Here is a 25,596-nt window from a genome sequence, read left to right on the forward strand (position 1 = left end):
CCACGACATTTAAGTTGTTTCACAGAGGGAGGGAGCAAATGTATTGCAGTATATTGTCATTTTTACTGCCTCCTGTAACAGAGCAATCACTTTTCCTGTCTGTTAGTCTCTGGTGTAATACACAGCTGACACCCGCATAGTGTGGAGTGGGCTTATCGCAAATATTTTGATCACCTTTTATTCTAATTTTTGGCAAAGTGACCAAAAACCAGCAATTCTGAGTTTTTTTTTAAATTTTATTTATTTTAAGTGTTCACCATGGGCTGTAAATACAATTTTTACTTTATTCTGCGGGTCGATACGATTACGGCTGATAGATTGATTGATAGGTTTTTGCATAGTTTGTACAATAAAATCATTTTTTTTAAATCATTTATTTTTTTTGTCACCACATTCTGAGAGCTAGAAGTTTTTTGTTTTAATTTTTTAGTAAAAAAAAATGCTGTGTAAGGGCTTGTTTTTCGCGGAACGGGTTGAAGTTTTTATTGGTACATGCAACTTTTTTCAATGTTTTATGAGGAGTGGTGACCAAAAGACAGCGATTCTAGCGTAGTTTTGTTTTTGTTTTCCACTGTGTTCACTGTGCGGGAATAATAATTTTATAATTTGGGTCGTTACGAACATGGCAATGCTAAATATGTGTACTTTTTTTAATGTTTTCAGTTTTTTTTCCTATAATAAACGACTTGTTTTTGTTTTAACTTTTGCACATTTAAATTTACCTTTTTTTAACTTTTTGGGTCCCACTAGGTGACTTGATGGTCCAACTGTCTGATTGCTGTCCTACCATGTTGCACTGTCTATGTAGTTCATTGCATTAGAGCTATCAATATTTCACTCTCAGCAAACCTATTAGGCTCCGCCTCCCGGCGGGGCCTAAGCAACTTCCGTAGTTGGCAGACCAGGAGGCCTCCGGTTGCCATAGCGTGTCGCGGGGGTGCTGATCTGCTATTAACCACTAAGATGCAGCAGTCGCTTTTGACCTCTATCTAAGGGGTTAATCGGCCGGATCAGAGGCTCCGTTCTTGGCCATACTGCCAGGTGTTCGCTGTAATATATACATGGAGGCAAAGATTTATATTTTTTTTTTAATTCTGTAGTCTTTCTGTAATTGTATGTAGGTAGTTTGTGTTAGGCTGGGGCTAGACCTAGATGTTGGTTTTTTTTTGGTTGTTTTTTTTTTTAAATGAGCAATTTAATCCCTGTCCAATGGAGTTCAGTAGGCTTGAGCTATTTATCTAGTCAAACGGTTATGTTTTGTTTTTTAAATTGCTGTATGCTGGGATTTCAGAGCTACACACTTGTCTGGAGGAATTTTGAAGCTACCAGATTCATTCCTAGAAACAGCGATTTATCTCACAAATTTCAAATTTTATTTTATTTTTTGAAATAGCCCTAGCTTAGCTTGTTCCTATGAACAGTGATTTATCGCTCACTACAAAACAAAAGTCTAGGTCTAGCCCCTGCCATAAGCCTATACACACATCATTCTGCCATAACTTTAAAACCACTGACAGGTAAAGTGAAAAACCTTGATATATATATTATAGCGTTAGTGGCACCTGATATATTAGGCAGCAAGTGAACAGTCTGTTCTTGAAGTTGATGTGTTGGAAGCAGAAAAACTGGGCAACCATACGTATCTGATCTGAGTCAACGGATAAATTGTGATGGCTAGACGACTTGGACAGAGTATCTTCCAATTGGCGGGTCTTGTTTCCTGTTCCCGGTATGCAGTAGTTAGTCCCTACAAAAGTGGTCCAATGAAGGAAAATTGCGTGTAAGGAACACAGGCTAGCTTGTCTGGTTCATTCCTAGAGAAGAGCTGCTATAGCAGAAATTGCTGGAAAAGTCCATGCTGGCTATGATTAGAATGGGTTTTGTGGCTGTTTGGCTGACAAAATGGCCTACATTAGGCACTTGAGCATCAGATGTGCAACATGGAGCAATGGAAGAAGGTGTTAGGCTCCCTGCTCACAGCCGTAGCCGTGATTATAGGCACGGCCGGGCTCAGACAGTCATCCGCATTTTTCACCCATTATAACGTATGGGAGCACGGTCCGTTAAATCAAAAAACAGGGCATATCCTATTTTTTACGGATGTTTTCTACGGCCCGGACTCCTTCCCGTAAATATATGGGAAGGTGTCTGTTAGCCATAGAAATGAATGAATCAGTATTTTGATCCGCAATTACGGCTCGTAATTGTGAATCAAAGTTATGGTAGTGTGTATTGGGCCTTACTTTGACACGCATCACCTACCTAAACATTGTTGCAGACCTTCATTGCAACGGTACTTACGAATTGCAGTGGCCTCTTTCAGCAGGATAATTCACCATGCTACACTGCAAAAAATTTTCAGGAATAGTTTGAGGAACATGACAGACTTCAAGGTGTTGACTTGGCCTCCAAACTCCCCAGAACGCAATTCGATTGAGCATCCATGAGATATGCTGAAAAATAAGCACTTAAAAAGGACTCAAAAGATTTGTTGGTATTGTCTTGGTGCCAGATACCACACAACACCTTCACGAGGGGAACCTGCACAATATAGGACAGGTGGTGATTTAAATGTTATGGCTGACAAGTATATATAGATGAAGTAAGATTTACAATAATTGTTTAGCACGTTATTGGAACAAATGGTGACATTCACAAGTTTTCATTTTTTTGTTTGTGTTTTTTTATTTTATTTACCTTTTCTTTTATTTAATATTCCTCTCCTTTTTCTCCCCTTCTTCCCTAGACATTTAGTGCACTGCTTGCAGTTGGAACTGAGCAACTACATGCCTACATTTTTAGATGACCCAGAAGAAAACCACTCACAAAGGCCTAAGATAGGTTAGAAATAAGTTTCAAAGCAAAGTCAATTTCTTGCAGTGGGCAGATGTTTGCTAATAGTATGAAAATATAAAGTTCTTAACACTGTGTTTTTTCTTTTGTGTTTTTTTTTTTTTTTCTCTTAAAAAAATAAAATGTGAAGGAGGCCTTACAGGTATGCTAAACACAATGTAAGTAGCCTGGCAGCAAAGTAAAGGCAAGATTTTTAGTCCCCTATATGCTTTGTTACATATTTAGATTACATTATATCCCAGGATCAATTAAAATTTTGCCCTTATTAAAGAAGAACCCCATTTTTTCTTTAATATTATTTTTTTTTGCACATATAATTCTAACTCACTAGCAATATTCTAGCAGTGTGATTTGTTTCTTCCCAGCACATTTGCATCCATGTATTTTGAACCCTTTCATTATGGGCAGTTATGTCATGTGATCTCAGTCTGACCACCAAAATAGGCCAGGCTCTCATGAGTAGACAGGAAGTCGGTCTCTCCTGTGTGGCTAACAAGGGAGAGATGGCACTCCTCTAAGGTAATATTGTTTATAATTAGTGGACAATTTTTTGCAAAACTGACAGATGGTATTTCACTCACCTGTTAGAGTTGTGCAGTAGGCACATCACTATTGTATGGCATGCATAGATACGTTTGTTTGCTGCTGCCAGCCACCCACTGCTATCCCTTTGAGGCATCAATCTATACTCCAGGGAAGAAGAATAATCGGAAATGAAAGGGTTAAAAATTGCAGTATTGGGGTCTCGGTGCTTGGCTTGTGAGCGAAGAAGTCACATTTTTTCTGCACTCATGTGGACAGTATGTGCTCCATGTATATACATCAAAAGCCCAGGAGAAAGAGGCATTTCAAAAAAGACAACAGAGAGAGATAACGTGTTGTTGTAATGTAACCAGCATTATAACAACACGCTGCCGTATGCGTTAATTTTAAGATCTTGCAAATATATGGACACATGTTTTTAACTTGGAGTTAAATGAAACTTTATTTTTAACACCCAGACTATCGAGAGGATATGACGTCACACCAATTATCTCCCTCTGTTGTGTTTTTTGTTTTTTTTCTAAACGCCTCTTTTTCTCTTGGGCTGTTGATGTATATAAATGGAGCCCACACTGCATGTGTTCTTATAATGACCTGATGAAGGGACCAGTTCGGTCTTGAAACGCGTCGTCTCCATAAAATCCCTATGACTGCAGAAAAAGTTTGACTATTTCGTGCACGAGCCAAATGCCGAGACCCCATTACTACTACACAGCTCTACCCGCCTTGTTTCTCTGTATGTGCATCTCATTCATAGAGTGCTGCTGAAGAGATTTTTTTCTGTCTTCTCTAAAGAGAACAGGATTGCAGTGCTATAGGTGAGTCCATACAATGAGTTATCAAACTCCCCTGACTCCGCACTCACAGATAGTATAGATAGTCCGTGTGTGTGCAGAATATCTAGTATATTTCTATAAATTGCAGCTTCACACTACCTCCTGTGTAAAGCTGACTAAGAAGTCTATAACAAGGGGGAGACAGGCTGAAGCTGCATCACATAGGCATACATTGAGAATGCAGTTAGGAGACTTCAGTTCTATGTCACTGAGATTTACTTTTTTTTTTAACATGGCTGTATGAGGGCTTGTTTTGTTGCGGGACAAGTTATAGTTTTTCATGGCACCATTTACTTTACCATATAATGTACTGCATTGTTGATCCAGAGGAAGTCAAACTCTTATGAGGCAAAAGCCAATTGTCCTCATCAAAATTCAGACTCCAGATATGGCAATCACAATAAATCCCTGGATCAACAATCCATCTCCAGTAATCTATTAAACATGGCTTGTAATATTATTACACTCCCAAAAGGCATTTAGACCTCTTTTAAATTCCTTTTTTTTTTTTTGGTGTGAACCATGACAATTTCCCTTGGCACAGCATTCCATAGTCCCCATGCTCTTGCAGTTAATATCCCCATCTATGTTGGGGTAGAAATCTTCTTTCCTCTAGATGTTAAAGATGCCCTTTTGTTATAGTTACAGTCCTGGGTATAATTAGATCATGAGGGAGATATCTGTTTTGATCTTTCTCCGATAGTTACTAGGTAGATCACCCTCTCAGCTGTCATTTTTCAACTAAATAATCCTAATTTTATTGATCTTTCTAAGTACTTTAGTCCACCCAATCCATTTAATACTTCGGTTTCCCACATTTTATTCCGCTCCAGCTCTACTATGTCATTCTTGGGCACTGGTGCCCAAAACTGTACACTATATTACATGTTTGGTCTGACAAGTGATTTAAAAAGTGGTAGAACCATGTTTGTTCGTAATGTGCATCGTTGCCCCTTGTGATGCACCCCATGATTTCTTTATTTTTTTTGCCTTGGAAACCACTTCCTAACAGTGGGTGCTACAGAAAAAAGAGGGGGAGACGAAACCTCCAGCTCACCTTTTGTGTGTAGATTTTGCACTTGAGTCACCGCACGGATGCTCGCGTCGGCACGCGATGTATATTCAATAGAAGACAAAGACGGAGTGGATCCAGCGTTGCTGTGGATAAAAAGGAACTTGTTCCAAGTTTAATGGAGATGTTTTAAAATAAGGATCAATCTGGATGATGTCCTGGGGTGCTTAGGAGAGATGTGGAGAAAATTGGAGAAGCCTACGCGTTTCAAACGCTTCCTGCGTTCTTAATCCCAGCCATGATTAAGAACGCAGGAAGCGTTTGAAACGCGTAGGCTTCTCCAATTTTCTCCACATCTCTCCTAAGCACCCCAGGACATCATCCAGATTGATCCTTATTTTAAAACATCTCCATTAAACTTGGAACAAGTTCCTTTTTATCCACAGCAACGCTGGATCCACTCCGTCTTTGTCTTCTACTGGGTGCTACAGTTAGGTTTACTGGCATGGTAAGTGCTCTACAAGGTCAGTTTAACCAATGTTTTCCCATTTAGTATGTAATAAGTATTTTCCCTTTTCAAGTGCATATCCTTAAATTTTTCGGTTTTAAAGAGGCTCTGTCACCAGATTTTGCAACCCCTATCTGCTATTGCAGCAGATAGGCGCTGCAATGTAGATTACAGTAACGTTTTTATTTTTTAAAAACGAGCATTTTTGGCCAAGTTATGACCATTTTTGTAGTTATGCAAATGAGGCTTGCAAAAGTCCAAGTGGGTGTGTTTAAAAGTAAAAGTCCAAGTGGGCGTGTATTATGTGCGTACATCGGGGCGTTTTTAATACTTTTACTAGCTGGGCGTTCTGATGAGAAGTATCATCCACTTCTCTTCAGAACGCCCAGCTTCTGGCAGTGCAGACACAGCCGTGTTCTCGAGAGATCACGCTGTGTCGTCACTCACAGGTCCTGAATCGTGTCAGACGAGCGAGGACACCGGCACCAGAGGCTACAGTTGATTCTGCAGCAGCATCAGCGTTTGCAGGTAAGTAGCTACATCGACTTACCTGCTAACGCCGATGCTGCTGCAGAATCAACTGTAGCCTCTGATGCCGGTGTCCTCGCTCGTCTGACACGATGCAGGACCTGTGAGTGACGACACAGCGTTATCTCTCGAGAACACGGCTGTGTCTGCACTGCCAGAAGCTGGGCGTTGTGAAGAGAAGTGGATGATACTTCTCATCAGAGCGCCCAGCTAGTAAAAGTATTAAAAACGCCCCGATGTACGCACATAATACACGCCCACTTGGACTTTTACTTTAAACACACCCACTTGGACTTTTGCAAGCCTCATTTGCATAACTACAAAAATGGTCATAACTTGGCCAAAAATGCTCGTTTTTTAAAAATAAAAACGTTACTGTAATCTACATTGCAGCGCCTATCTGCTGCAATAGCAGATAGGGGTTGCAAAATCTGGTGACAGAGCCTCTTTAAAACCGAAAAATGTAAGGATATGCACTTGAAAAGGGAAAATACTTATACCAATATAGGACAGGCAGTGAGTTTCACGCAACGGACTCTCGCTGCGTGAAAAATCACCCATGTGTGAATGGCCCCATTGAAATCAATGGGTCTGTTTGCACACTGATGTGATTCACGCTCGTGTTAATGAGGCCTAACTTAGATGTCCGCTGCAGTTGTTTGAGGAAGTAACCGGTCCTCTCTTAAAGATATATTCGATGAATTCTGTATTACATTTATACCCTCCAGTAACGAAATGTCTAGGATTAGCATTTAAAACATTGGAAGCTGAGGGTTCATAAGGCTTACAAAGATCTGTATTGGGAAATGTAAGCTAGAAACCTTAGCCGCAGAACAACAAACCGCTAAAAACATTAAAATAAATCCCCACATTTTTTATATGCACCACTGCTCATTTCAATACACCACCCAAATCATCAATTTTTTTATTTTATTTTTTATAATGAAGAAAAGAAAGTAGTTTGTGATGACTATGGATTTACTGTATTTAAGCAAATATACACGTTTGGTACTCATGAACATTGTTTACAAATTAATTAAAGGGGTTGTCCAGGCATGGACAACTGATGACCTATCCACAGGATAGGTTATCAGAATCTGATAAGTGGGGGTCTGCAATAGCAGATAGGGGTTGCAAAATCTGGTGACAGAGCCTCTTTAAAACCGAAAAATTTAAGGATATGCACTTGAAAAGGGAAAATACTTACACCAATATAGGACAGGCAGTGAGTTTCACGCAACGGACTCTCGCTGCGTGAAAAATCACCCATGTGTGAATGGCCCCATTGAAATCAATGGGTCTGTTTGCACACTGATGTGATTCACGCTCGTGTTAATGAGGCCTAACTTAGATGTCCGCTGCAGTTGTTTGAGGAAGTAACCGGTCCTCTCTTAAAGATATATTCGATGAATCCTGTATTACATTTATACCCTCCAGTAACGAAATGTCTAGGATTAGCATTTAAAACATTGGAAGCTGAGGGTTCATAAGGCTTACAAAGATCTGTATTGGGAAATGTAAGCTAGAAACCTTAGCCGCAGAACAACAAACCGCTAAAAACATTAAAATAAATCCCCACATTTTTTATATGCACCACTGCTCATTTCAATACACCACCCAAATCATCAAGTTTTTTATTTTATTTTTTATAATGAAGAAAAGAAAGTAGTTTGTGATGACTATGGATTTACTGTATTTAAGCAAATATACACGTTTGGTACTCATGAACATTGTTTACAAATTAATTAAAGGGGTTGTCCAGGCATGGACAACTGATGACCTATGCACAGGATAGGTTATCAGAATCTGATAAGTGGGGGTCTGCTCCTATTCACTTGAATAGGAGTAGGGCTGCAGTACTGCAGCTCGGCTGTTATTCTGCGAACGGAGCCTACTGCTTCCGGATGGCCATCCAGTGCCCAGAGGCAGCCGGAGCAGCTAAACGGTCCGGGTGTCTGACCCCCCCCCCCCCCCCACCGATCCTATACTGATCCTGTGGATTGGTCATCAGTTGTCAGTGTCTGGACAACCCCTTTTAAGCCTTGATTTATTTCCTTAACTTTCCCTCTCATCAAAGTATCCACCGTTTAACAGCGATCACAGCAGTGCAAATGCAGGCATTCTTGTTGGTCAACGTATCTAAAGTTTCAGCTCCGATTGCAGCCTACTTCTCTTGTAGCAACTACCAAAGTTGATTTTGGCTCGCAATGTGCACATCTCGCATCGATTGCAATCGAGAGTCTGGGATTGTCAAACCATGTTCTTCATCACCGGTTATTGTTCTTTTGACTGAATATACTTTTTGCACAGACAAGAGTTATGTTTTGGGTCGTTGGCTTACTATAGTGTGAAACCATACCCAATATGACGGGTGCTCAATGGGATGGCATGCTACGCCATGCTTGACTGTGAGTGGTATGCAAGCAGAAAGCTTGCGTTTACCTGTCACATGACATATATGAACTTTAGTTTCTTGCTCCCAATCACCTCAAACTTCGATTAGTCTATGAAAAGAACCTTCTTCCACTGACTAGTAGTCCAGCTCCTTTTCATTAATGGACCTAAGCAGCAGTTTTCCGGCTGCAACACATCCCTTTAAGCCAAGGTGGTGCTTGACCGTTTGACATGCTTTTAAACCTTGTTTCCATCAGAGCTACTGGGATCTGATAAGCTCTTTTAAATCTCCCATTTGGATCACAATTTGATAATTTTGTCCTCATGTTTTGTGGTCACTCGATGTTTTAATGCGTTGAGTCAAGATAAAGATGGCTACATCTGTAATCAGTTCATCCTTTTATAGAGAAATCAACGAAGCTGGGGGTGTATTGAAATGAATGAGTACTAGTGTAAATGACTAAGAAAAATATCTGATAATATTTGCCCTCTAAGGCTATGTTCACACGGAGTATTTTGGGGGAGGAATATCTGCCTCAAAATTCCGTTTGGAACTTTGAGGCAGATATTCCTCTCCCTGCACGCCGATTTTCGCGGCAATTATCGCGCCGTTTTTCGCCCGCGGCCATTGAGCGCCGCGGGCATAAAACAGCGAGATATACGCTTTCTCCTGCCTCCCATTGAAGTCAATGGGAGGTCGGAGGCGGAAGCGCCCGAAGATAGGGCATGTCGCTTCTTTTTCCCGCGAGGCAGTTTTACTGCTCGCGGGAAAAAGACGCCGAGGCCTCCCATTGAAATCAATGGGAGGCGTTCTCGGGCCGTTTCTGCCGAGTTTTGCGACGCGGTTTCCGCGTCTAAAAACTCGGCAAAAGACCCCGTGTGAACATAGCCTAAAAGAGGACTGTGGGGAAATCATTTTATAGGTCAAAGGTAGAGCTTAGATATGTAACATGTACTTTTCAACGGTGTTCATTGATGAGCTGCCATTGTCATCCTGACTTGGGCCCCTCCGCCTGGTGCGCCTACTCGTATGTTCATAGCAGAGTTTCTCAAATATAAGGGCAGAGACCAGCTACTGGAACTAGCGAGGAAACCAGGCCCTCCTAAGCATACTACCCAGGTCAGAGTCTTCCCTGTTTACTCTCTCGAAGTGCAAAAACAGCGCCAGATATTTACAGAGGCTAAGGGATAAACAAATACCATACTCCATGATATATCCTGCAAAACTCAGGCTGGTGCATAATGGATCTACAGTGTTCCTGGACCAGCCAGAACACCTCTTTACTTGGATGGATCTCAATGGGATTTAATCCTTTTGTTGTATTATATATCCTTTTCAGTTTGCTCTATACGTAGATATGCTGCACTTCGAATTATTATGCTCTGATAGCTATGTCTTCCAATTTCTGTTGCTAGAATATACAGGTTCGCTACTTCTGACAACTCTTCTTTCTTTTGGGGAGGGAAACCGCCCCCTCATTTAACCATTTGATAGCACTTATTTGTTTTGTTTCTCACTATTTCCTTTTGTATTTTGGATTTTTCGGTGTCTTTGGATATGAAGCCTGTCTCGTGTTCGGGGGGATTGGTAGAGTGGGTTTTGTTTGTTTCTGCTTTTCATACCTTTAAATGATCTCTCATATGCAGTCTGTGAACTCTCCTGGATTCGTGGGTTGACATCTAGGGTCTCTGGACACCCTTTATCTTGTTGCAAGTCATATTCTTATATATCAATTATGTCCCACTGTTTGTCTCTTTACATCTCATGGAGACTTTAAAAAAAAATCTTAAAATTATCGACTGGAATGAAAGGGGTCTTGATCATAAATTTAAAAGCTCTCTGGTCTTAAATTTTTTATCTTCATATAACCCACATATAGTTTTCCTTTTAGGAAACACATCTGCTGGGCACCAAAGTACAAGCCCTTAAGTGCCCGTGGGTGGGTCATAGATATCACAATTTTTTTTTCCAGTTACTGCTCGGGGTCTCTCTGCTGGTCCATATATCTATTCAATTTGCAGTTACTTCTGTGGAAATAGATCCTAGAGGTAGATTTATTGTACTGCTATGCCAAATATATTTCACCTCATTATATTATTGTCAACGTCTATAATCCTCCATCTAATATTCAGTTACTGGGTGATATTATGTTACTGTTAACGAGTCTAGGCCCTGCACCATTTCTAATATTGGGTGACTATTAATTTACTCCTCAATCCAGAATTGAACCGACTTGGAGGTGGTGTTGGTAATCCCACTCGTATAACACATTGGGTCACTACTTACCACATTCAAGAGATTTGGCGTACTCCCCATCCCTACTGTCTTGCCTATTCAGGTCATTCCCCTGCACATAGATCATTCTCCAGAATTGATCTGGCATTTGGTAATGCAGCTTCCCTAATTTGTTATGATGCCCAATACCTCCCTTGTGGAATTTCTGAGTATTGCCCCTTACTGCTTACTCTGGGATTTCCTAAGGTGGCAAAGTGACGGATATGGAGCTAGCCCCCTTTGGCTATCTTGTAGAGATATTGTGGGCTCCTTAGAGGTTGAAATGCCTACCTTTTGGGAATCTAATGAAGGAAGGGCAGCTCATGGGATGACTTTTGATGCTTTTAAGGCCTATACGGGCTATCTCTTCACATAGATGTGGACTCGCCCAACAAAGATTACAAGTTAAAGCTGACTTAGCGGCTTTGGAGGTGGAGTATTTAAGATCTAGGGGTCCTCTAGCCGTTTCACGGCGAAACATAGGGAATGTAATTTATCGCTCACTGAATTTACTAGGAAAAAAAACACTATTCTCAACAAAGGATTTTTGAACATGGAGATAAAGGGCTATTGCTGGTGTACTCCTCCAGGGATGATACAGATTCACACCCGATTACGGAGATAATTTCTGGTTCTGGGGACCTTTATTACTGACCCTCTCGCAATCAATAGGGTATTTGCTAACATTTATACAGACTTTTTTTTATACTCCTTCAAGGTGGCTTATGCCCTGTCGGACTTAGAGGACTTCTTGGACTCTCTACATTTTATTGCCCTAAATGGTAAGGATGCCATACTCCTTGAAGCTGATCTCCGAGTAGAGGGGATTACTGCCGCTCTTAACTGTTTTCCTAATAGAAAGACACCTGGGTTGGATGGCTTACTCATCGAATGGTATAAAGCCCATGTGGAGTTCAATCATTTTTTCAATCTCTGTTGAGGAGGCTCTACCCCCTTCTATGAGAGAAGCACTCATAATTCTTCTTAAATCGGCCTATCTTGCTCTTGAATTGTGACATTATACTACTGGTGCAAGTCTTTGCAATGCTTTTACAGAAAGTTGTTTTACACATCATTCACCCAGATCAGTCGGGCTTGATGCCCGGAAAGGCTACGGATACTAATTTTGTGTAGATGGTTTACACACTTATCTACTCATAGTAATTCTGTCTCTCGTGTCATTGCTTCATTAGATTTAGACAAAGTCTTTGATTCTGTAGAATGGCCGTATTTATGGTCCGTCCTCTGTAGATTTGGTTTTAGTCTGAAATATATTCAATGGGTACGACTCTTATACTCCCAGCCCATTGCTAGTGTCCGAGCTCATTTCCATATTTCTAGTTGCTTTTCTCTGGGTCAGGGGACTAGACCAGGTTAAGTCCTCTCCCCATCCCTTTTTGCACTGGCTATAGAACCGCAAGCAACAGAAATACGTCATTCACGTGATGTAAAGGGCTTCATAGTGAGAGAAAGAGAGGAGCGTGTTTCTTTGTATGGTGATGACACACTTCTATTCCTTAACCCCTTCAGAACACAGCCTATTTTGACCTTCAAGACGAAGCAGAGTTTTTTTCAAATCTGACATGTCACTTTATGTGGTAATAACTTTGGAATGGTTTTACCGATCAAAACGATTCTGAGATTTTCACGTGACATATTGTACTTTGTTAGTGAAAAAAATGTGGTCGATAAATTCAATATTTATTTGTGAAAAATACCAACATTTTTAAGAAAATGTGCAAAAATTAGTGCTTTTCTAAATTTTAAATGTATCGGTTTGTAAAACAGATGGTAATATCACACAAAATATTTACTATTTCACATATACCAGAAGTCTACTTTGTTAGCATTGGTTTTTTTGAACGTTCTTTTCTTTTTCTAGGACTTTACAAGGCTTAGAAATTTAGCAGCAATTTCTCACATTTTCAAGAACATTTCAAAAGGCTATTTTTTCAGGGATCAGTTCAGTTGTAAAGTGGCTTTGAGGGGCCCATACAATACAAACCCCCATAAATCACACCATTTTAAAAACTGCACCAAGTATTCAAAACAGCATTAAGGAAGTTTCTTAACCCTTTGGGCGTTTCACAAAAATTAACGCAAAGTAGGGGGGAAATTTACAATTTTTTTTTTATATTTTTTGCAATGTTAAATAATTTTGTGTCAAAAACGACAAAAGTATAATAGGTATGATACCTTTATTGGCTAACCATAAAAGTTCTATATGCAAGCTTTCAGAGCACACAGGCTCTTTCAGGCGAGTTAATAAATGACTTAGAAAAAAGCACAACATTAAGATGTTACACCAAGACAATTAGTACATGAGTATCATTAAGATATATTAAGATTTTTTGCAGAAATTAATATTTAATCCTTTATTTTTTTCTGTAACACAGAGGGTTTTACCAGAGAATTTTTTTTTCTAATAAAACGTAGAAATTTTCAATTTTTACGCGGCATAAAGGACAAAAAAACACCCCAACATTTGAAAAGCAATTTCTCCCGATTATTGCAATACCCCATATGTGGTAATAAACTGCTGTTTGAGCACACGGCAGAGCTCTGAAGGGAAGGAGTGCCATTTTGGAGCTCAAGTTTTGCTGCAATGGTTTTTGGGTGCCATGTCGCATTTGCAATGCCGCTGTGGGACCAAAACAGTGGAAAACGCCCCAAAATTTACCCCATTTGGGAATCTACACCACTCAAGGAATTTATCGAGGGGTATGGTAAGCATGTTGGCCCCACGTTTTTTTTGCAAACTTTAGTGGAATTAGGCCGTGAAAATTCAAATCTTTTTTTCTAATAAATGTAGTTTTAGCTCAGATTTTTCCATTTTCACAATAAATGAGAAAACGCACCCCAATATTTGTAAAGCAATGTCTCCCGAGTACGGCAATACCCCACATGTGGTCATAACCTGCTATTTGGACACACAGCAAGGCTCTAAAGGGAAGGTGCGCAATTTGGTTTTTGGAGTGGAGATTTTTCAATATTCGTTTTCTGACACCATATTACATTGAGCTAAGGTACCAGTACAGTGGAAAGCCCCGAAAAATTACCCTATTTTGCAAAACTACAACCCTGACTGAAGAAATTTATCTAGAGATATTGTGAGCATTTTGATCCCTCAAGTGTTTTGCAGAAATTTGTGCACAGTGGATGTTGCAGATTGAATATTGCCATTTTTCAACTGATAGGCCATTTCAGTGACCACCAATATGTTGTGCCCAGCTTGTGCCACTGGACACACACCCCGTAGATTGTTAACCGGTTCTCCAGAGTACAGTAATACCCCATATGTCGTCATAAACTGCTGTTTGGGCACACTGTCATGCTAAGAAGGACTGCCATTTGGATTGTAGGTTTTGCTTGGTAGTAGTTTTGTTTGGGGTTTTACTGATATTTCAGCTTATAATGTGGGGGCATATGTAAGATCTGCAGAGTACATCAGGGTGTATGTAAGCGGTGTAGAGTACATCAGGGAATCTGTGATATGTATATGCAAGCTGGGCGGAGTACATCAGGGTGTATGCAAGCTGGGCGGAGTACATCCGGGTATATGCAAGCTGGGCGGAGTACATCAGGGTGTCTGCAATCTGGGCCGCGTACATCAGGGTGTCTGCAAGCTGGGCCGCGTACATCAGGGTGTCTGCAAGCTGGGCCGAGTACATCAGGGTGTCTGCAAGCTGGGCCGAGTACATCAGGGTGTCTGCAAGCTGGGCCGAGTACATCAGGGTGTCTGCAAGCTGGGCCGAGTACATCAGGGTGTCTGCAAGCTGGGCCGAGTACATCAGGGTGTCTGCAAGCTGGGCCGAGTACATCAGGGTGTCTGCAAGCTGGGCCGAGTACATCAGGGTGTCTGCAAGCTGGGCCGAGTACATCAGGGTGTCTGCAAGCTGGGCCGAGTACATCAGGGTGTCTGCAAGCTGGGCCGAGTACATCATGGTGTCTCCAAGCTGGGCCGAGTACATCAGGGTGTAATAGGATGATGTAATAATGGGGTGAATGAATAATAAAATAATAATCCATGGATTGGTGTGGTACGCTTTGAACCAATCCTTTATACACAGGCCGGGTTTATTGGGTATTATACAAAATATCTGTGCTCCAGTGTTGCCTAATCTTTGACTTCTTCACTAGTCCTATAAGCAGCACAAGGCCCTAAAGTTTTCTCATCTCCGCTGCATCTACGGGCTCCATCTGTGGGGTCCAGCAAATGACGATGTGGGGTTTTTAGTGAAAAACTACTGGACCTAAAAAAATTAGTCTGGGCTGTTATTTTGCACCATTGCGTTTTGAGTCATAACACGTTATTTTTCCGTTGATGCAGCTGTATGAGGGCTTTGTTCTTTGTGGAAAGAGCTGTAATTTTTATTAGTTACATTTTGGGGTACATGTAATTTTTTTTTTTTTTTTGGGAGATGAGGAAACCAAAAAAACAGAAATTCTAGCTCCGTTTTGTTCTCTTTTACAGTGTTCACCGTGCAGTATAAACAACATGTTAACTTCATTCTGTGGGTCGATACGATTACAGCGACACCAAACGTCGTGTTTTTTTTTACATTTTACTTCTTTCCCACAATAAAAAAGACTCTCTTCTATCATGCTTTAGTGTCGCCATTTTCTGACAGCCATAACTTTTTTATTTTTCGGTTGATTTCGCTGAGGGACGGCTTATTTTTTCTGTGACAAACTGTTTTGTTTTTTTTTTCTGAGACAAGGTGACCAAAAAAAGAAATTCTGTTTTTTATTTAATGTGCTGTAAAAATAACATGATATTTTTATAGTTCAGGCGATTCTGAACGCGGTGATACCTATTATGCCTAGTTAGTTTAATTTTTTCAATTACAAAGGACTTGATTAGGGAAACAGGGCGCTTACAGTTTTTATTACCTAAAAATTTCTATTTTATTTATTTCTCAAACGTTTTTTTTTCGTTTTTTTTTTATTACTTTTTTCAATTTTTTTTCTTTACATTTACCTGGGCATTTGAAGATCTGATACCCTGTACAATGCACTGCACTACATATGTAGTGCAGTGTATTGTAACTGTCATTTTTCACCTGACGTTAAGCCTATGAGGTCCTGCTTTGGGCAGGACCGAATAGGCTTCCGTACATGGCCAACCAGGCAACGGCTTGTTGCTAGATTTTCTGGTTGCCATAGCATCCATCGGCACCCGCGATCGCTCATGGGGGGGTACAGAGGGAGCCCCCTCCCGGTCAACCACAGGACGCCGCATTGAAGGGGTTAAATGGCGGCAATCGGCGGTACCTGCGATCTCTGCTGCTGCAGCGGATTGTCAGTTGTATATTACAGATGACACCAGCTGAAGGTGAAGCGAGCACAGCTCCTGTGCCCGCTTCATCTACATGACAGGTCTGGTTCGTCGGATTGCGGTAAGTTACTTGCAATGTCGACGCACCAGACCTGTCACTTAGCCGGAAGGAGTTAATGACCCTGTCCCTACGGGGAGTTTTGGCTCTATTTTAACTCCTTTGACCGGTTAATCTGCAGGCGAGAAAATGAAGAAAAGTCTGTGATCTTAGCGTTAGATGGTGCGGACAAATGCACGAAAGTCATTCCGTCCTTTATCGTGGGCAGTCAAACTTGCCTATCTGGGAGTTGTGGTGAGCAGTGATGTGACTGTCTTTATACCTGGACAATTGAACACCCTTATTACATAGACTCCAAACCGATTTTGATAGATGGAACTTACAGTAACAGATCGTATTAATTTCTATAAAATGACATTTATTCCCAGATTATTTTTCCTCTTTCACAATTCCCCAGTATTAATTTTCTCTCGTCGTACACCAATGCGCATAGGGATATTCATTCCTTTATTTCTGCCGGAGGGTCTCCTCGAGTTGCACTTAGTACTCTACAACTATAAAGGAGGTTTGACCCTCCAGAGTCTTTACCTCTACTTCCTACCAAGCCAGGTGGTATATGCTTGGTAGTGCTATACTCATAGTTGTTTATAGGGCCCTTGTGAATTCACTGTATAGGTTGTCCCTCACTGCCAGGTCATTCCCTCTCGACTCCAATGCACACTACTCCGAAGGTCTCAGTGGGGGCTTCGCTGTTATTTTGTGAAGAGGTGACCTGGTCACTGATGACACCCCTATGGAATAATCTACTTCTGCCACATATACAAAGGTTTCCTGACTGGGAAGTAGGCAGCTCTGGGTGTTTTGGCTGGATGATGTTTTTGTGGATTGCAAGATATCTATTTTCCCCCAAATTAGTTCTAAACACCAAATCCCTAACCACCGAGACCCCCCCCCGTATGAGATTCCGAAATTTCCAACTTACGTACCCTCTTGTCGCAGTTCTCTCCTTTGGTGGATTGGGTGACACAGGACACACTGGTTAACGCCCTGTCATTGCTCTATAAACAATTCTTAAAAGTTTCCTTTAATAAGCTTTCTACGGCTTTGGACAGGCGGTCCCAGACCCTCCCTTCCTTCTGTTTCCGCTAAAGATCATGAAGAATTGTTGAACTCTTTGACTGGCCCTTTAACCTCTGCCATGGACCGCCTTATGTAGGTGAAATTCTTCCATCAAATGTACCACACTCTTATTAAATTGTTTAGAATGCGGAGACTAACCTCCCCCAATGGTCCTCGTTGTTATGGGGCAAATGCTTCCTTTTTACAAATGTTTTAGGACTGTCCGGTCATTCCTGCTTTTTGGGCAGAGGTTATAGATTATATTGATCTTAAAGTGTGCCTCCTGAGAGTAATGAATCACAGGGTCTGTTTGCTTCTGCTAGTTGAGGAGCTGGTTCACCCAGTGGCATCTAGGTCACTTATGATCCTCCTGTTCAATTCCAGAAAGATTATTTTTATGCACTGAAAGTATCCAAAGATTTCTGTGCTGTAAGTATGGAGCGGGCTCAACGGCTGAGCGCGCTCCATACCCGGCGGGTGATGGCTGTGTTACACAGCGAACACCTCACTCCAGCGGGCGGAATCAAAGCTCACTTTGATTCTGCCCGTTAAACACTTTAAATGCCACGATCAATCGTGACTGCGGCATTTATATTGTTAGAATCAGGGGGGTGCACCCTCAAACACAACATTGCGCCCCCACCGTGGCGCGATTGGCCGTTTACAATGGTTGTTATGGCAGCCCCCATGACTGCCATCTTTGAACTCCTTTGAAGCTCTGCCTCTGGCAGGGCTTCAAAGGAGACTGTCCGTATCACGATATACTGCAATAAATTAGTATTGCAGTATATCATGCAAGCGATCCAACGATCGTTGGTTCAAGTCTTCTAGGGGGACTAATAAAAAAAGTTTAAAAAAAAAAATAAAGTATTACGTTTAAAACAATAACTTTTCCCATTTTCCCCCTAAAGTAATGTAAAAAAAAAATAAAGTTAACATAACTGGTACCGTCACGTCCATAAAATTCCAAACGATCACAATATAGCGTTGTTTAACCCGCTCGGTGATTGCCGTAAAAATAATAAATTATAAAAAACACAAGTTGCTGTTTTTGGTCATCTCAGGTCTAAAAAAAAAAAGTGGTCAAAAAGTCGCATATACCCCAAAGTGGTATCGATGAAAACTACAGCTCGCCTTACAACCATTAAGCCCTCACATCGCTAAATTGACAGAAAAATAATTGTTATGGCTCGCAGAACATGGAGACACAAAACATATATATATTTTCTTTTTTTTATCAAATACCTTATTTTTCGGACTAGAACACGCATCCAGGTTTTAGACAACAGAAAATAAGGAAAAAAAAATATTTTACTTCTTTTACAAAGAAAAAAACGATTTGTTAAAAAAAAATTGTTCTGTTTCACCACATTCTGAGAGTCATAACTTATATTTTTCTATCGTTTGTGCGGTGTAAGGGCTTATTTTTTGCGGGACGAGCTGTAGTTTTTATTAGCACCATTTTTTTGGTACACACAATTTTTTTTATCGCTTTTTATTTTGTTCTTTTTAGTGCTATGGTGACCAAAAGACAACGATTCTGGGGTTTTAAATTTATTTATTTTACGCCGTCACTGTGTGAGTCAAATAATGCTATATTGTAATAGTTTCTGACTTTTACGGACGTAGCGATACCAATTCTTTTATTTTTACATTTTGCTTGGGCAAAAATGAGAGGGTGTTTTTTTTTTTTTTACACATTTTATTCGTTCCCCTAGGCGACTTGAACCAGCGATCATATGATCGCTGGTACAATACATGGATGAGTTATGGAAACTCCCATAGTAGTGAATAGCCGTTACAGAAGCAGCGTAGCATGCTACGTTGTTTCCGTAACTACTATTCAGTTCTATGGGAGTTAAGGAAATTTCGTAGTTCAGCGAGTTATGCTGTTTACGTAACTCGACCATGTAACCAGGAAGTGGTCGAAGACAGCAGAGCCGGGCAAGATAGAACCCGCATCTGACATTCTATCTGACCCGTATCTAAGAAGATGGGACCTGCATCTATCTGACATTTATAACATATCCTGTTGATATGTCATAAATGTCCTTCATGGGAAAACCACTATAAAAGTCGCGGTCGCTATTCACCGCGGCATTTAACTAGTTAAACAGCATTTAGAGCAGCAGGTCAGCTGTAAAACACAGCTGACATCATCAGTGTATGGGGCGGGCTCAGCGCGTGAGCCCGCTCCATACATCATTTTCTCCCCACTCCATGATGTCCTGGCACATCACGGGTCGGGAAGGGGTTAAGTAAGGAGCGATCAGGGGGCCGGCGCTGCCAGGTCCCTTGACTGCCGACTAAGACGCAGGGACTTTCGTGCTAAAAACTGCGTCTTCTAGTCCAAAAAATACGGTAGTTATTTATTTATTTAAAATAAGTGGTACAACATAAAACAAAACATTTAAGTTTGGGATTACCGTAATCGTATCAACCTGTCGAATAAGGTGCACATGTGGTTTTTACCGCCTGATGGATGCCGGAAAAATAAACCCCCCACCCCCAAAAAAAAATGGAATAATCAGTTTTCTTTTCCCATTTCACCCAACAAAGAATATTTTTTCAGCTCCCCAGTAAATTATGCAGTACAATAAATGGTGCCATGACCAACTACAACTTGTCCCGCAAAAAAACAAGCCCTCATACGGCCAGGTCTACAAAAAAAACACAGAAGTTATGGCTTTTGGAAGGCGGGGAGGAATAAACGAAAAGGAAAAAAATTAAATTGGCTGGGTCTCCAAGGGGTTAAGGACTGTCTGTCACTAGTTTAGTAATGCCCAATCTCTAAACTAATCTAATAGGCGCTGCCACAATGATAATAGTGAAAATTGTGTCCCAAATTGTTTATATTAAAAGTTATGAGCTTTTTTTCTAAATATGCGAATGATTCTATACTAGACAAGAGGGCGTCAACACCTGTGATTCTCCTGAGGTGGAGCTACGTCAAAGCCTCTGACGCTGTCCTATCAGCATGAAGCTGCTTCACACAGTGTGAGAGACTGGAGGGAAGGGGGTTCACTTAAAACTGCTTTATCTCGGGCTGTGGCCCACCTAGAACAGTGGTTCTGGTAGCATATGAAAGATGAGATACTAATCTTTCATTTGACCCAGTTTTAGCTGTGAAACAACCAGAGATATCACCAGTTGAAAACACGGTCACAAATGGAAGCTGTGTACTATATGATCATGCTGTGTTGCTGGACTCAGAAGAGGAGAATTGTATGATGCTGATTGGACAGTGTCCTACAGAAAACATTACACCGCCCAGAGTGAAAAGAAAGAGTAACCCTCCTTTGGCAAGTATAGCCAAATGAAGGTAGAGTCTGCCCAGATAAATGTACAAAAATATGGCAAGATTGGTTAGCTAATCCGCATACTAGCCATTAGGTTCTGGTAATATTGCCCTTTCTCTCCCTGCCATCGAATGCCTCTGTCATCTGCTCCTCTCCATCCTCCATTGGGACTTTGATTTAGACTGCGTTATTACTATAACTCTTCCTTTCTGTATTGAAAATCTGTATTTTAAGTTTTTTGTTGTTTGTATTTTATATGAAACTTCATGATTCTGTATATTCTTATGTTTTGTCTGTTACAAAACAATCATTGGCCTCGTGTCTCGGTACCATGTAACATTTTTTTTACACCAATTAACATATGTTTAACTTTTATGTACGTGTGTATTCTTTTGTGGTCTTAATAAACTAATATAAACTTATCTACACATCCTTCATACTTGATGAAAATCCCACCCTCATTATTAATATTTTGAAGATTGGGTTTTAGAAATTTATTTAACCCTCTAAAATGTCTTACTGTTTTGACCAACACCCGGAGCCCTCAATCTTCCTGTATGTGTACGTTCAGAGTGCTCCCTGTAAATGAGCTTTCGTGGTTGGGCACTTGTTCATTTACACTGCTTGTTCAATTTGATGCCTGTTATTTGTAAGATATGTTAACACATTTCAGATAGAAGTTTGCAAATACACGAAATGAAAAAATATTCTTCAATCATTCAGCTGATTATGACATTCTTGAAGGATACAATACGCTTAGGGCCTGTTCACATCACCGTTCGCTTTCCGTTACGTGGTTCCGTCGGAGGTTTCCGTCAGGTGAACCCCATAACGGAAAGTCAAACTGAAACTACAGCTTCCGTTTCCATCACCATTGATATCAATGGTGACAGAAACATTGCTAATGGTTTCCGTTCGTTAACATTCCGGCAGGTTTACGTTTTTCCAACGGAATCAATAGTGCAGTCGACTCCGCTATTGATTCCGTCGTTAAAACGGAAAAATGCCGGAATGGTGACGAACGCAAACCATTAGCAATGTTTCCGTCACCATTGATATCAATGGTGACTGAAACGGAAGCTGTGGTTTCAGTTTGACTTTCTGTTGCGGGGTTCACCCGATGGAAACCTCCGACGGAACCCCGGAACGGAAAGCCAACGCTGATGTGAACAGGCCCTTATATTCTTTTAAAGTTTAACGTTTTCAGATAATTGCAGATAATTTTGATAAAAACTTTAAGTTTAAATCTGATTAATATGTTCTATACAGTTGACGTATAATTTTTTTTTTCTTCATTTATTTCTGTTTGCTCATTTTAGATGATGTTCTGCATACTTTGACTGGAGCAATGTCTCTTCTGAGGCGTTGTCGGGTGAATGCTGCCCTAACTATACAGCTTTTCTCCCAGCTATTCCACTTCATCAATATGTGGCTATTCAACAGGCTGGTTACTGACCCAGATTCCGGCTTGTGTTCTCACTACTGGGGAGCCATAATTCGTCAGCAACTAGCTCATATAGAGGCATGGGCAGAAAAGCAAGGCTTGGAGTTAGCTGCTGACTGTCACCTTAGCAGAATAGTTCAGGTAAGCAGCATAAAGGCATTACAACCACAAACTAAAGGATTATAGACTTAACCCTTTCGTTGTCAGGGGGTTTGTGGACAATTTTCACACTTGACATATAATTGACTTAAATTTTTTTTTTTTTAGAATTCAGCTTTAAAAAATGTTAAGAGTAGAGACCTGAAACATTGATGGCTGTGAGGTACTGGGTGGAATGAATTTGTAAAATCATAAAAACGTGTGTGGCTTAAAGGAGAGCCTTAGACACACAACAGTGCTAAAGAGAAATGTTCAGGATGTGCAGTATTTATACATTCCACTTATGACTAAGTCTACAGGCATATACTGTAGCTTCACAACATTTTTAAAACTGAAGAGACAAAACATGTGGTTTTAAGTTCCAAATTTAAAAGAAAAAATGGGAATAGACACATTAAATATTTGGGGGTCCACCATTTATTAAAGTCGACAACCTGAACATTGTATAAGTCCTACCTTGTTTACTGTCATGAAACCTTCATGCAACTTTGACAAAATTCCGTTAAATTTGCGTCGTCTTGAAAAGCTGACGAGCAGATCCATTAGCCTCAGAAGACCTTTATTAAAAAGTTTAAGGTGTGAAAAGTCCACACATCTGTACATCTACAGATGCATGGATCTTGTAAATATGATGAATATGTTTTGGGTTTATACAACCCAAAGCAGGAAGTGTTCATGTTATCACTTACTATTCAGAGAGGATGTGTTCACATTAAGGGGGTCTTTATTTTTTCCTACTACAGGGGTGTGAAGATGAGGTGTTGCGCATGTAATCACTTCCTGCGACTAACCAGATCATTTGGCGACTTTGTGACTGATGTTTACTGCCGTTCGAATTGTAGAGATTTTTGGTTTCTTCAGTTCTGGTGATTGTGACTAGATGTGCATGTAGACATAGGAAGCAGGGGCATGTATCATCTCTGCATATCCAAAACTTTTATTTTTAGGAGGTGTTGTGTGTCTCGCTCTGCTTGGGTCAGACTCTTCGCCACAGACATGATATTTTAGGTCTTTTCAATGTTACGCTTATAGGCACCTTTATGTAATTTTGCATCAAAGTGTATAGTTCAGGGTGGCAGTTCCACAATGTGCCCGGTGTCTACTCTTAGAAATAAAAATCATATTCCTCCATTGCTATATTTTTTATTTTTCTAGTTTTATTTTCGTACGTCAAAAATCTGAAAATAGTTGCAAAGCTTTAAAGGGTTTCTGTAACTTCTGTCCATAGCATATAACCTCAATGTGTGCTTGGTATTGTCACAGCAGTATGTATTACTGCTGAGACCATACCGAGCACCTTGATAACTTCGCTCTTGTGATTAGTGGGTGTTCCCAGTGGTTGGACCTGCACAGTCACACAACTATATAACCCTTATAAATAATACATCACTTGTTCAGTTTGAATATGAAAGTTGCTGCCATATCTTTTGTGTTACCAGTGCCTGGTATCCACTAATCCCAAATACTGTTTGACCACATAATTCAGAACTTGTGCGCTATCTTTTAGATACTACTTTTTTGTGCCGTTCGTTGTTTTGACCGACCCATAGGCTTCAATGGGAGAGACGGACACTGAACAACGGACAGAAGTAGGGCATGTTCTTTGTTTGACGGAACAGACGCACGGAACCGTTAAAACAGCAGAAGTGTGCATGGTTCCATAGAAATGAATGTGTCCGTGTGCTATCCATTAAAATGCCGGATAGCACCCTGAAGAAAATAACTGAAGTGGGCATGAGGCCTTATACTCATGAGTTTGAACACCTGTATTTACTAAACACGGACAACAATGGCATGAAAGGCATACATTACAACAATACACTAAAGTGTTGCCAAAAAACCAAGTTCCCTTGCCATTTCTGTTCATTGGAGGTGGCCAAATGTTCCTGAGTTTTCAGGATAAACATTTTTTTATTGACTTAAAAAATACTTCTGTTTCTGTCCTCTTTATAGGCAACAACTCTTCTTACCATGGATAAGTACACTCCTCAAGATATCCCCAACATTAACAATACCTGCTTTAAACTGAACTCCTTGCAACTGCAGGCTCTTTTGACAAATTATCATTGTGCTCCAGATGAACCTTATATTCCTACGGTAATTATTAAAAATATATTGAATCAGAGAATGTGAATGCTTTGAAATTCTTTTGAAAGTTACAGCACTGTACTGTATTGTGCTGATATGTACTATTTCCTTTAATGCTCTCATTTCATACAGGAGCTAATAGAGAGTGTCCGGTCAGTAGCTGAGAACACTGCTGATGAACTGTCTCGCAGTGATGGACGAGAGGTTCAGTTGGAGGAAGATCCAGATTTGCAGCTGCCTTTCCTATTGCCTGAGGATGGCTATTCTTGTGATGTGGTTCGAAACATTCCGAATGGTTTGCAGGAATTTTTGGAACCACTATGTCAAAGAGGTGTGTATGAGTTAAAAATACTCAGTAAATAAAATAAATCGTGTAGCTTTCTGTTTCAATAAATGCGTAATGCATGTGCGCACTCCTGAAGACCCAGTCTGTATAGAGCATTTGCAGCCTTGTTGAATTGACCATCTCTACAGATAGCTGAAATATAGGATGACATAGAGGTCCAAATTAGTTTATTAGGCAAACAATGGATAACGGGGTTTTCTGAAGGTCAAAAAAATGTTCTTGTTTAGCCTCGTTATCCCTAAGCCCGCTAAACTGAACCAACCAAAACACACGTCACACAGAGAAATAAACCAAACGTTGCATATTAGTAGGGGAGGAGTATGCATGTGAGAATCGGCACTTCTAGAAGAACTTAACCAAAATAGAGGGGAGAAATACACACGCTGTGGCAACACACTCTCCAGCTGGTATCGGTAGATATCCGTATGTAACTACTATTAAGGGTATGTTCACACGCTTGCCAAAAAACGTCTGAAAATACGGAGCTGTTTTCAAGGGAAAACCGCTCCTCATTTTCAGCTGTTTTTTAGTCAAACTCCCGTTTTTTCACTACGTTTTTTTTATGGCCGTTTTTCGAGCTGTTTTTCTATAGTCCATGAAAAATGGCTCCAAAAACAGCTCAAGAAGTGACATGCACTTCTTTTTACAGGGCATCTTTTTACGCGCCATTTTTGTCAAAACGGCCGTTTAAAAAAACGCCCAGTCGGAACGGAACGCCGTTTTTTTTATTGAAATCAATGGGCAGATGTTTGGAGGCATTCTGCCTCCAATTTTTCGGCCATTTACGGGCCGAAAATAAGCCGTGTGAACATACCCTAAAACTACAGCCGATGGCTATAATAAGCACAGTTCAACA

At 40.6% G+C, this 25,596-nt stretch overlaps 1 protein-coding gene across 26 annotated transcripts in view; it reads left to right on the plus strand.

Moving 5' to 3' along the window:
* The window catches only part of AFDN (afadin, adherens junction formation factor), a 529,325-nt gene that overhangs the window by 317,772 nt on the left and 185,957 nt on the right, over nt 1-25,596 (plus strand). For all 26 annotated transcript variants that reach the window (XM_075862614.1, XM_075862630.1, XM_075862615.1 and 23 more), the window contains 4 exons: nt 2,747-2,841; nt 22,023-22,288; nt 24,260-24,403; nt 24,527-24,725. In XM_075862614.1, the coding sequence (XP_075718729.1) occupies nt 2,747-2,841; nt 22,023-22,288; nt 24,260-24,403; nt 24,527-24,725 (704 nt within the window). The remainder of the gene's footprint in view (nt 1-2,746; nt 2,842-22,022; nt 22,289-24,259; nt 24,404-24,526; nt 24,726-25,596) is intronic.

Source organism: Rhinoderma darwinii, chromosome 4 (assembly GCF_050947455.1).
Source record: "Rhinoderma darwinii isolate aRhiDar2 chromosome 4, aRhiDar2.hap1, whole genome shotgun sequence".
NCBI classification, from domain to species: Eukaryota; Metazoa; Chordata; class Amphibia; order Anura; family Rhinodermatidae; genus Rhinoderma; species Rhinoderma darwinii.